Genomic DNA, 13,166 nt, shown 5'->3' with positions numbered 1-13,166 from the left:
GTACCTGCAAGACTCACATGTGAAATTGTCCTTGGAAGAACTTAAAAACATTTATTTAACCATTGTCAGCTCAGAAATGTGGAATGCCTCTGTAGTTGCTGTAGTTGTCATTCCCCTTTCAGTGGTAACCGTAGAAGGGATGATCTTCCATGATCATACATCATACAGAAATAGTGGCCACATTACCCTCATTAACATTGAAACCTTAGTTCTGAGTGGATGCTATTGGATAACCAGAGAGGGGTCATGAAGTCAAAGAGATTTATCACATTGATAGGGGAAATTTCGTCACCAATACTGGTGGCAATCTGCTCTTTATGTACTGAAATTTCAAGTGTGAAAACTGAATTGCGAAGAAGAATAAAAATGACAGTTTATCATATAGGGCTTATATGAATTTCCTGCTGGGTAGAGGAAAAGGACTGTCCAGCTTATCCAGGCAAAGTTCAAAAGCCAGCATCTGTGATGGTCTGGTGTATTAGTGCCCATGGCATGGGTAACTACCCCATCAGTGAGGGCATTGCTAATATTGAGAGGTACATACAAGTTTTTGAATGGCATATTTTTCAGGGACCTCACTGCTTAATTCAGCAGGACAATGCTAAGCCACATTCTGCATGTGTTACAACAGCCTGGCTTTGTAATAAAGGAGTGTGGGTACTAGACCGGCCTACATGTGGTCTAGATCTCTCTCATTAAAAATGCATGGCACATTATAAAGTGCAAAATATAATCCTGGCCCGGCAACCCCACACTGTTGAGGAGGTTCAGATATAAATCATTAAAGAATGGGAAAGAATTACAATTTTATTTCAACAATCAGTGTCTTCAGTGTGCAGCAGTTTACAGGGTCCTGTTGGAAGAAAAGGTGATGTAACAGTGGTAAACATTCGCCTGTCCCAATTTTTTTGGAACATGATGCAGAAATCATATTCAGAATGTGTTTAGATAAGAATAAACAAAGTTTATTAGAATAAACATTGTTTTAATCTTTGTTCTGCATGAAACAGAATCTAGGTTTTAAAGGATTTGCAAATAAACAGGTTGTTTTTATTCATGTTTTACATAATATGGTAACTCCTTCGGAACTGGGGTTTGTGCAAACAGTTATAAGTAAAGCTAAGTATGTTGGACTAGAATATAGAATTTTGGAGCACTGGTTTAGCCCTGTGATCAGAGCATGCACCTTATGGACAGTGGCTACGTTGCTTTTTTCTGTGGTTGCACAGGTCAGGCTCCCAGTCCATGACACTGATTGATGCAAGTCTTTCCCCCACTCTCTCTCCACATAATGAAGACTAGCATTAGTTCATGCAGGACATGTTAGTCATACACCCAGCATTAATGCTGATGCACTGTGTTGCTGCTGGCAAAGCTTAACCTCCTCTTCCCCAGCCTCCTCCTTTATCTTATAATGCTCGTTGCACCCTCATATTCACATTTATGCTACCATGGATTAATTGCTTTTGAACTTAAATATGCATTGTCATAAATGTATCTATCCATATGGATGTTTCTAGCCATGCTTTCCCTGGAAATTCAAAGCATGCTGCTTGACTAACCCAGGGTGCATCTTTTCAGCAGAGCTTTCTCTGCCAAGTAAAACTGTATATCCATTTTGCAATAAATGGTTAAATGGATGACGAAAGTGTTCCTGACTGAACTTTATTTCCTGTCACTCTCAAGTTATCTTTTCCAAGTAAAGGTAAAATTGCAATATATTGGATTGATAATGTTATCATTTCAAATGTGAAAATGCAAGAATTAGCTGCACACAGATTTAATTAAAATGAAATACCTGAATGGCTAAACAGCATAATGGCATGTTGTATTATAGAAGTGAGCCATGACTAAACGGTGAGTGGATTTTGCGGTAGGCCACACGTTTCAAGTTAACACCGTGCGCAGTGTCAGTGTTCCTCTGCTCACACTCTTGTCAGAAAACCCAGAGGCTTGCAGCCTGCCCTTGCCTGTTTTTCCAGGCCTTTAGTCTTGTTTTCAGGCACAACAAACGCTGTATTGGACTTGTTTCCTTTGGCCCTTTACTCCCTCCCTGAGGCCTCCTCACCCTCCCATATTGAGCTACACTCTTGGATACTGTTCCTTCTGAAAGGAAACAGCCATAGGATTTGGCTTTGAATATCATAGCGGTCCAGAACAAGCTTCATTCCCAATATCCTCTGTCCCTTGACCCATGAGTAAATATGAATAGTTTTAAGATATCAGCTAATCTGTCAAGTAGACCAAACCTGTCCAAACCAAAGCTTATCGCTGTGTAAAAGGTGTAGCAACTAGTAAGACGCATTCAATATCATTCACTGGTCTTTGATGGATCATCTTGAGAGGAATTGTGTTGGACATCAAAATGCATGGAGGAATATTCGTCCATGGAAGTCATTGGAAAAATGGGAGTGAAGAAGTTATGCCGTAGGGATTTCTCAAATATCGTTAAATTCAGAGGGAGATGTAATGTTTCTTTGCCAGGATCCGGCCCCATGAATCACTCTTTTTTCATTTTCACTCGTATTCACTTTCATGAAATTCACTTTCATGAATTTACACATTCATAAGACTGCAGGAGTGTCCCCTCGTGGGATCAAGTCAAAACATCAAGCACTCCGACTGACCTCTTCCTGACTGCTCTCTTTTATAGATTGGATTATGGGCTACATTCAAATGTACACACAAGATAACGTCAAGCAGTTAATCAGGAACAGCAAAGATAAGAGTTAAAAGTCCTGACATTCAGTTGTTTGATGATCAACTTTGTATTCTCAGGTGGGAAACTGGAGATTGGAGTTCATGCTCTGCTACCTGTGGGGTTGGCCTGATGACCCGAACTGTGGCATGCACACACCAGCCCTCTCGAGATAGCAATCATACCAAAGTTTTGAGAGATGAAGACTGTCAGAATCCTAAACCCAGTCCTTTACAAGCCTGCAACCGCTTCGACTGTCCTCCTATGTGGGACACACGTGACTGGCGACAGGTAAGGGATCTCTTCTGGGAGGCTATTAATCTAGACTGAAGCATTTAGCAAATATTGCTAATATATCCTCTGGCACCTCTGTGTTTTTGTTTGTGCAGTGCTCCCAAAGCTGTGGCGGTGGATTTCAAAGGAGGCAAGTCCTGTGCAAACAGCGGTTAGCTGATGGAAGTATCCTGGAGCTGCCGGACACGTTTTGCCCTTCCAAGAGCCCCACAAACCAGCAGCCCTGTGCCAAGAAAGAGTGCCCAGCCCAATGGGTCACAACCAGCTGGTCCCAGGTAGATTTCCTCAGGGCACCAATCTACTTTTTCAACCAAAAAACAACATAGTATGTTAAATGTAAAGCAAATATGTTTTCATTTATTTTCACAGTGTTCAGTGACTTGTGGAAATGGCATCCAGAGACTACAAGCAGTCTGCAGAAAACAAAACGAAGATGGGGCCCATTGGATTGTTGACGCTGGGAACTGTTCCATGACAGCCCGACCCACCAAAATCCGTCCGTGCTCCCTCAGGCCCTGTGAGAGTAAGAAAACCTCTGTTTGGCTGTATTTCACCAATTTGTAATGCTAAGAAGAGGAAAATTGGTGGAAAGCCAGAATGCATTCCATAGCTTAGCTGTGTCAGTAGAAATTGTCTTAGAATTACAAACGCAGATGATAATCAAGAACTCTTGTTCATTTCAACTCAGACTCCGTCAAGCCTGTTCCCACCATACTGTCCCAGAAAAAAGTGTATATCCAGTGGAGGAAGGGCAAGAAATTACACCTGGTTGTGGGAGGTTATGGCTACCTGCTTCCCTGGACAACTGTGGTCCTTCGCTGTCCAACCCGACACTTCCGCAGGGGCCACATCCGATGGCTGAAGGAAGGAAAGCCCTTGATTGGCTTCCCACACCTCTCTGTGACATCCCAAGGATACATGAAGATTCAACAGGTCCGTCCATCTGATGCTGGGATTTACACGTGCATTGCAGGTCAGGCACATGAACATTTTGTGCTACAGCTCATCGGCAGCAAGAAGAAGCTGACTCTTCCAGAGACGTTGCTTCTCACAGGCAAACAAAAAGTTGGACGCCTGGACGTGTCCTCAACAGGAGATAGATTTCAGAAGCTTCCCATCCCCCTTAACCAGTATGACAACATTGTGGAGCGATTGCTTGAACTCAGAGGAAATCTCCCAGATGAAAAAGACATTGCTGAAAAACTGCACTCAAGTGAAAAGAACAGGTCAACCAAGGAGGAGGAGAAAGTAAACTCAGAACTTTTAAACCACATTGTACTTATCGCAGACACCCAAAGGCTAGATGAGATCTTGAACAACCTGTCTGATGGCCTTAGAGGACCGTTTGAGGAACAACTCATCACACAGTTACTCACTGAGCTCACGATGACTCAAGTTGAAACCAATGAGTCCACACTTCATCCTCCAGAAACAGCAGAATCCTCCACGCAGCAGCCTGTTCTCTACAAACCTAACAGCAAAACCCAGACGTCCAGGCCAAGGAGCCCAGTGATAATCCAACGGCCGAGGAAGGCTGGAGTGCTGCCATCATCTGAAATGATTGTTTATGTGGGAGTCCCAGTTTTGCTGCAGAGACCTGTTGCGAGTTTGGAACTAAGGTGTGAGACCCTGGGTATCCCTGAACCATCCCTAAAATGGACAAGGAATGCAAAAGACTTACAGTACAATAGCAGGTAAGGACAATTCTTAAACAAGTCTTAAGTGCATCTGTTTTTAGAAGAAATGGTTAAGTATTTACTGATCACATTGGCTTTGTGCTGACAGAGTAGGCCTCTTACCCACTGGTGCACTGAGGATCCAGTCTCCAACCAAGGCAGATGAGGGTCTCTACACCTGCACTGCTCGGAACCGTGTTGGATCTACGTCACTGTCATCATGGCTGCAGATAACAGGTGATGCTCTAGAAAGCCTCAAATATACTCAAATATCAATTCAAAACAATGTTGCTAGTAAATTGTTGAGTTAGAATCCCCTGTTTAACTTCCTCATTGCTCTGGCCATTGGTTCAACTCACCACCTGTGACCATTTGTGACATTATAGCCCCTATTACTTTGTTCCCTACACTGTCTGTTGCTCTTCAGTTTTCCTGTCCAGTAAAGACAAAGGAACCAGACTGGAGGCATTTCCTCTCAGGACTTTTGTGCCTTTTTAATTTTTTTCTGTCACTTTGTTCAATCATACACTGTAAGGACAAATGTATTTGGCTGCCTGACCATTACACCAACAGGTTCTATAATGGCATTATATTCAGATACATGCACTTCAATATGGAGTTGGCCCATTTTGCAGCTATTACAGCTTCCACTCTACTTGGAGGGATTTCCACAAGATTTTGGAATGTTTCAGAGGGAATGTGTGCCCATTCATTCTGTAAAGCATTTATGAGGTTAGGCACTGATGTTGAATGAGAAGGCCTGGCTCACAATCTCCGTTCCAATTCATCCCAAAGATGCTCAGTGGGGTTGATGTCTGAGCTCTGTGTGGGCCAGTCCACACTGAGCTCATCAAAACATGTCTTTATAGTCCTTGCTTTGTGGCCCACATGCATATTGGAATCGAAAAGGGCTTACCCCAAACTGTTGCCCCACAGTTGGAAGCATAGCATTGTCCAGAATGTCTCAGTATGCTGAAGCATTAAGATTGGCCTTCACTGGAGATAGAGAGCCTTTCCTCAACACTGAAAAATAGCCCCATACCATTATCCCTCTTCCACCAAACTTCACAGTTGGCACAGTGCTGTCAGGCAGGTAATGTTCCTCTCTAAACCAAGACTCATCCATCTGACTGCTAAACAGAGATGTGTGATTTACCACAGAACATGTTTCCACTGCTTCCCAGTCCAGTGCTGGTGTGCTTTACACCACTCCTTCCAAAGCTTGGCACTGGACTTGGTGATGTGAAGCTTCCATGCAGCTGCTTGGATATGGACACCCATTCTATGAAGCTCCTGCTGTGCACTTTTTATACTTACATTAATGCCAGTGAGAGTCCAGAACTCTTCAGCTATGGAATCAGCAGAGCATTGCGGACTTCTACACACCATTCATCTAAGCAGTTGTTGATTTCCCTCTGCAATTTTACCTGGTCTTCCCCTTTGTAGCTGAGTTGCTGTTGTTCCAAAACTCTTCCACTTTCTAATAATACCACTTACAGCTGACTATGGAATATCCAAATTTCCCAAACCATCTAAGTGCAAAGATTGCATCCATCACAGTATCACGCTTGAAGCCACTGAGCTCTTCAGAATAACACATTTTGTATCACAAATGTTTGCTAGGTGCTTGATTTTTTACACCTGTGGCAACAGGTCTGATTGAAACACCTGAGCTGGTTGTGGCCAAATGCTTGATATAGTGTATGCATGTCCATTTGTTCATCTGTGGCTTCTTGTGAAAGTGATACCTTAAGAATGCTTTGACGGATTTTCATCAAACTTTGCACATAAGTTCCCCCTAACCCAAGGATTAACTAGTTGTACTTTGGAGGTTGTAGGTCAGAGGTCAAGGCCATTGGGACAACAACAAAAGGGGAAACAGAATTTGGTCTATAGGAGCCTCTGAAACTTCATTTACGTTCAGCTCATTTTTTTAATGAGCAAATACTGAAAATGTTACCGAAAACTCTTTTAGCAACACAGAATGTCAGTTTGAGTTCGTCTTAATTCCTGTTGTGTAGTCCAGTTTAAAGTAATCCGTGTTGTTCTTTTGTGGTCGGGGCGTTGAGATTCCAGTAAAGCATTCTTCTCAGCTGAGAAACACACACACAGACATAACCACAGACACAGATACGCAGTAAGCTCCTACATACCCCAGTGGCTCACGGCTGAGTCAGTGATGGGGAATGTCCGGAGCGTGCCACAGCTCGGATCATCTCTGAGCCGCGCAGTCCTTCATCTCCTCTGGGCAAGATCAGTCCCAACCTTTCTACATCCTCATCAAAGCACCGCTGGCATGGCTTTCTGTGATGCTCCGGCACTTTCCCTCGACATACGACAGCAATTAGAGATTCCAGGCAATGATTCAAAGAGGATTAAGTGGGTGCTCCCTATTAGCTTAATCTAAACGAAGAGGATTGGAGGGGATTATAGGTGCAGAAAAATGTTCTATCTGAAATTTATTATACTCCAACTCAGTGTAAGGTCATGTCAAATGGATGCGCTTCAGAAATCTCAAGAATGCAATCCTGAGTACTGTGAATGAGGTTTCAGGAAAACTAAGCTTGAAAATGGGGTTTGTTCTAAGGGCGTGTTTTGGAAAAAACAAGCCGCTTCTTAAGAAACACGGCCCAGGTCAAGATTAAGAAAAAAACAGGTCTGCCAAGGTAATATAATCAAGAATCTGAATAAAGAACATCTGTATTGGGACCCATTGTGCCTTTTTTGACCAAGTGTTGTGCCCTTTTTTAACAGTAGTGCAACCAGGAGTGATATCGACAAATCTGCACAAATCAAGGACTATCTGGCAGAATTCACACCCCAGGAACCAATCCAGTAGATAATCTGTGGCTGGACTTTGAAAGGGCTGTTCACGCACTATCCCTGTGCAACCTGACAAAGCTTGAGCAGTTTTGAAAAGAAGAATGGAGTAAAATTGCAGTGTCCAGATGTGCATGCCTGATTGAGACCTGTCCAGCTGTGATTGCAGCCAAAAGTGCATCTACTAAATACTGACTTAAAGGGATTGAATGTGTATGCCTTTCGGATCTTAAACATTTTTATTATGTAGGCAGGTTAGGCAGCTATTTTATATGACATCTTGTGTTATAATGTGCTCACTTTTTTCTTTGTGTGTCCCTTGCATTGCTTTGATGTTACTGTTTGATCATTAAAATTTGTGATGAAATCTTAATCCACAAAATGAACAAACACTGCTATGTACATGTTGAGCTGAGGTTGAAGCTCTAAAACCACAAGTATCCCTGTCATAAAGAAGACAACAAATAACTTTTCTTTTTTTTTTTTTTTTTTTTTTTTTTTAGGGAACAAAGGAAGAAACTGTGTCCAAGGAAACAGCATGGGAGTGAATGGCCGTGTTTGCTCTGAGAGGAGCAATGGCAGCCAGTCAGCTGATCCTTGTCACAGACAAGCCTGCCCCCTCAGGTACCTCAATGTTACTGCATGTTTGTCTCATTAAAACTCATAAATCAAGTTAGATTCCTTGGTGTCTGATAAAATCAAGTCATGTTATTCTAAAGTGCTCAATCATGTACAAGATTTAGAAGATCCCACATGTACTTTCAAATTGAGGATCAAGTAATTTGAATGTTTTGGTCCCTTTAGAGAAATCTAATTGTTTTCTGCTTTTCTTCATTTAGGTGGCGAGTGGATCCTTGGTCATCTTGCTCTGCCACCTGTGGAGGAGGGTCCCAGACCAGGAGTGTCCGCTGCATGAAAGGTCCCGAGGGCCGATCGAGGGAGGTGGAGAGCCAACTTTGCCTAAGCTCCGGGAGAAGGCCAACTAATAGCAGGACATGCAACGTGCAGCCCTGTGCAAGATGGGCATCCACCTCCTGGGGACTAGTAAGTCTGCACTGACCTTAAGCACAACAAAAAGTCTGCTTATAAGCTAAATCTACATTTTTTATTATTCTGAACACAATGAAAGTTAGCTGTTGATGCTGTTAAACTAATCTTGCTCAGTAAAATTGAAAAATGAGGTTGGAATGCTGCTCTTATTTGTCATTTTGATGGTTTCCTTTCTTCCTCAGTGTCACGGTCAATGTGTTGGTCCCAGTTTGGCTACGCAGCATCGCCATGTTTTCTGCCTTGATGCAAATAATACAAAAGTCCCTTACAGGATATGCAGTGGACTCCAGAGGTAAACATTGTCACCATTATAAATCCAAACTCTATTTCAGCAGCTGACGTGTGATATGTACAATATCAAGCACTGAGCTGTCTTGTGTTTCAGTGAGAAAGCCACTTACCTAAGTATTTTTATCAACTTTTAGACCTTTTCTTGTGTTTTTAGGCCCAGCCCCATGAGGAATTGCTCCACAGATGCCTGTGCCCTCTACTGGCATGTAGGCCAGTGGACACAGTGCACCGCCACCTGTGGGCGTCATGGTTTCCAGTCACGCCAGGTGACCTGTGCGCACCGTCGTACTGGAAAAGCAACACGAGAACATCACTGCATGTGGAGGCCTCGCCCACCGAGCTGGCAGCGGTGTAATATTTTGTCCTGTGGGAGAGGTGAGAGGAAAGAGTAGTACACTGAAGAATAGGGACACAAATTTTCTTTATGGGTCAAATAAAAGGGGTCTGTGGATATGCTATTATTTAAATTATAGCAGTATATCTTTATTTAAAGTTACTGTTACTTTCTAAACATTGTCAAATATTAGACTAGTCAATCCTTAAGTAATTTCCAGTAATCTTTTTTCATGTGTAATTTTTCAGTTAAAAAACAATTTAAATTTAAGATAAGCTACAAATCTTATATTACATTGTAGTTACAATGTCATACAACACAAAATGATATGCTAGAAAGATGATATACAATACAGTATGATGGTAGGATATCACATATTAATATGATATAATGATATAAATAAGACAATAAACTGTAACATGGTATGACACCAGTGAAATATGAAAATATATGATATGATAAATGATGCAATACACAAAAAATCATCAAATGTCAATCTTAAAGTGAAAGCAGATTTCTACAAAGTAATGTCAATTAATCAAAAATATGTAAGTTAAAAAAAAAAGATTGCATAAATAGTCACCCCCTTCAAGTCAGTATTTAGTAGATGCCCGTTGGCTGCGTGCTTTTGGATTGCAAAATAGTGACAAAGTATGATTTTCTGTGCTTGAAATGGCCTTTGTCAGGACTTAAAAAAAACAAACATGAAATTCCGCCAAAATACACTGTGCTTTTGTGGCAAAAGTTTCTGGAGTTATGACTCAAAGTCTGCCGAGTACAAGAGTTTTCATAACAGCATTTAACCTTAAACATCAAACTGCACCTCATTTTCCCCCTTTTTTCTCACTTTGTTTAGGCCAGCTAGAGTCAGCAAAAAGAACAAGTATAGAAAAATCTTTCCGCTGTGCCTGAATGTGTGTAGTAAACTGAGACCTTTTTGTACTCCAGCAGGAGACTGTCGGGACAGCACGAGGTACTGCGAGAAGGTCCGACAGCTGGAGCTTTGTCCACTGCCTCAGTTTAAGAATCGCTGCTGCCACTCATGCAGCAACACCTGAGGTGGGGGATAGAAGAAGAGGGATTATGACAACCGTAAGAAGGCCAGGGAGGATGGTCAGAAAGGAACTTGAAACATCTGTGCCCTCCTGTCTCCGCCCATATCTGTCTCCAGTGCTCAAGAGGGATCATGAGTGTGAAGGGACATTTGGGTAGTTAGACCTTGAACGAGTATCTCCAGTTTTTTTGGATTTTAATTGCAAAGCGTTGAGAGGGGTGGCGTTACTGTTGAAAAGAATTACTTCTCGAGACTGTTGGGTTCCTTTGAGAGCACAAAAATGACCACAACCTTAACATTTTCTGATGTAGCAACTCTGCAGTTTCCCAAAGAAACTGATTAGTTATGCTGCAACACTCAGTTTTGTAATGAATATACTCTCTTTTTAATTGGCTGACTTCACACCAGTGGCTCCTGGGATTTTCCAGTGTTTGGATAATCACTGGATCGGTGGTATTTGCTATTATTGCGAAACAGCATTGATTGAAAGTTAATGCTAGTTGATATTTTCTAACTATGTCTTGGCAAACTCTGTTTATCTTAATGGTGAAATGTTGCACAATGATGCAAATACACAGGAAGTAAACAATAATTAAAAAACAAAAACAAGAAAGATGGTTAGGTGGTTGTTTAAAATGCATAAAGTGCAAAAGGAAGACAGTGTAAGGATTCGTCTTGTTTGGGTTGCACTATGGAGGAGCATGATTGAAGCAAGTCAAAAAAAGTTTTTTTTGCACTCAACTCATCCAAGTCCTCGTTAAAAACAAGGCTTGTAGAGTTTAGCTTTAATTTTGTATAGTTACATTATTTGTATATTTTGGCTTTTCTGTGTCCCTTTAACCACTTTGTGGCGTTACAGCAGCGGTGAGCTTAAGATGTGAGCTTGTATAACCTGATATTTGACATAAAAAACATCATATTTGACAGCTCTTGCGTACTCTCCTCCCTTGGAAATGTTGCAATATAAGCGCTGTTTAACTTAAAATGTGTAAATATGACATTTGGGTAATGTTTGTGATACTCAGTTACTTTTTGGAGGAACACAAGTTTCAATACATACAGTACTATAAACAGAGTTTGCACTTTTGACATAATGTCCTGGGTTAAACATTACATTTTCATCACATCCAACACAAGCCTTAGAGGGGCTCTTATAACGGTGTGTTTGATTTCATAAGAGAAAAAGCATCATTAACATTTACCTAAGCTCTTAAGTTATGTAGATATTTTGTTGTTTCTTTAAGCTATTTATTTTCAAGTGTGTTCCTGTGCATAGTTTTGTAAATAATGAAAGGGTTGGGTATTCATTCAAGTACAGTTTTTATTGGTATTTAATGTGCATGCAATGGGTACCCTCTGCTGGTGACTCGATGTGTTGCTCTCTGCTCATGCCTGGTTCATTGTGAAATAAAAACAAGTACATTCCTTTTGAAATCTGTGTGTGTTTTTGATGACATTTGACTGCATTGTTATGCCAAAGTTATGTTTAGATTGCACAAGTATAGAAATAATATAGCAGAAGTAGTGTGCAGTGCCTATTAAATCAGTAAAAAAAATCTGAAATGTAAAATAAATGACTGCATAAATATTCACCCCCTTTAAGTCAGTATTTAGTAGATGCACCTGTGGTGGCAATCACCGCACTGAGTCTGTGTGGATAGGTCTATCAGGCTAGCACATCTGGCCACTGCAATTCTTCTTTGCAAAACTGCTAACGCTCTGTCAGGTGTCATGGAGATCGGGCGTGAGCAACCCTTTTCCAGCTCAGCCACAAATTCTCTATTGGACTGAGGTCTGGGCTTTGACTTGGCAACTCCAGGAGATTCACCTTGATGTCTTTAAGCTATTTCTGTGCAGCTTTCGCTGTATGCTTCCGGTCATTGCCTTGCATAGAAATAAATCTTCTCCCAAGTCATAATTATCTTGTGTTCTGACTACAATTTTCCTCCAGGATTTTCCTATATTTTGCCACATTCATTTTACCTTTTTACCTTGACAAGCCTTCCAGGGCCAGCTGCCAAGAAGCATCCCCACAGCATGATGCTGCTTTATTTAACTGTTTAGTGCTTTGAAAATTATTTGGTATTCATCCCCTGACTTATACTTTTCATTCACCTTTTCTCTGGGTGTTCTTTTGTCTTCATGATGTAATGGTAGCCAGGAATTTTGATGACCTAGAGGCTGGACCTTCCAGGCACAGGTGTCTTTATACTAATATTTGAATATTTATGCAGTCACTTGTTTTCTTTACATATTTTCATTTAATTGTTATTACTTTGTACAAATTAGTTTCTACTTTGACACTGAAGAAGTTGTTGCATTTTTTATTAAAAAAATACATTTTTGTAAAAAAAAAAAAAAATAAAACTTTATATAGGCACTGTTTATTGTCATTGATATCCTCAAAACTGTACCTTTCACCTTCTGTGGTTAACAGGATGTTGAGGATTCAAACTTGTGTAGTGGGAGGTTCCACCACAAACCCAAGAAACAAGACATTCAAGGCTGTGACACTGACTCCACATAGTTTTATGTTTAAAGAGGTTTCACTTCCTCTTTCTGCTTTTATAACAGCTGTCTCTACATGCCTTTTCTTTTGAAGAGGCACATGTATTCGCAGGGTTCCCCCACACATGAGAAGAAATTATTTTGCATCAATTATGGTGGAAAAGGATGATTTTAATTCCTCTTTGACAGCAATAAGAGTTCTGCGAATTTCCCTTGTGGATGAACTAGAAGGACGGATTGACTCCCTGCTGGAAGTCTTGGTACATCAGGATTTGTTCACTCGTGATGACCGTGAGGAGGTTTTGTGTCAGCTGGGGCCTCGGGCAAGAGTAAGAAAGGTGTTGGATATCCTGGGGTGTAAAGGCGAGGAAGCAGCGAGGATTTTTCTCTCAATTAGCAGTGATCACCAGCAAGAGGCACAGAAACACTCCAAAGAAGGCA

At 41.3% G+C, this 13,166-nt stretch overlaps 1 protein-coding gene across 4 annotated transcripts in view; it reads left to right on the top strand.

Annotated features, from left to right (window-relative positions):
• adamtsl3 (ADAMTS-like 3) overlaps positions 1-11,626 on the top strand; it is a 151,561-nt gene extending 139,935 nt beyond the window's left edge. For 3 of the 4 annotated variants that reach the window (XM_041779584.1, XM_041779583.1, XM_041779586.1), the window contains 10 exons: positions 2,779-2,989; positions 3,088-3,267; positions 3,362-3,515; positions 3,681-4,686; positions 4,778-4,905; positions 7,992-8,112; positions 8,328-8,532; positions 8,721-8,830; positions 8,984-9,204; positions 10,112-11,626. In XM_041779584.1, the coding sequence (XP_041635518.1) occupies positions 2,779-2,989; positions 3,088-3,267; positions 3,362-3,515; positions 3,681-4,686; positions 4,778-4,905; positions 7,992-8,112; positions 8,328-8,532; positions 8,721-8,830; positions 8,984-9,204; positions 10,112-10,221 (2,446 nt within the window). In that variant the 3' untranslated portion in view covers positions 10,222-11,626. The remainder of the gene's footprint in view (positions 1-2,778; positions 2,990-3,087; positions 3,268-3,361; positions 3,516-3,680; positions 4,687-4,777; positions 4,906-7,991; positions 8,113-8,327; positions 8,533-8,720; positions 8,831-8,983; positions 9,205-10,111) is intronic. The other variant, XM_041779585.1, reaches the window with a different exon arrangement.
• Positions 11,627-13,166: the final 1,540 nt, after the last annotated feature.

Source organism: Cheilinus undulatus, linkage group 22 (assembly GCF_018320785.1).
Source record: "Cheilinus undulatus linkage group 22, ASM1832078v1, whole genome shotgun sequence".
In the NCBI taxonomy this organism is placed as follows: Eukaryota; Metazoa; Chordata; class Actinopteri; order Labriformes; family Labridae; genus Cheilinus; species Cheilinus undulatus.
This window is presented reverse-complemented; position numbering and strand designations above follow the sequence as displayed.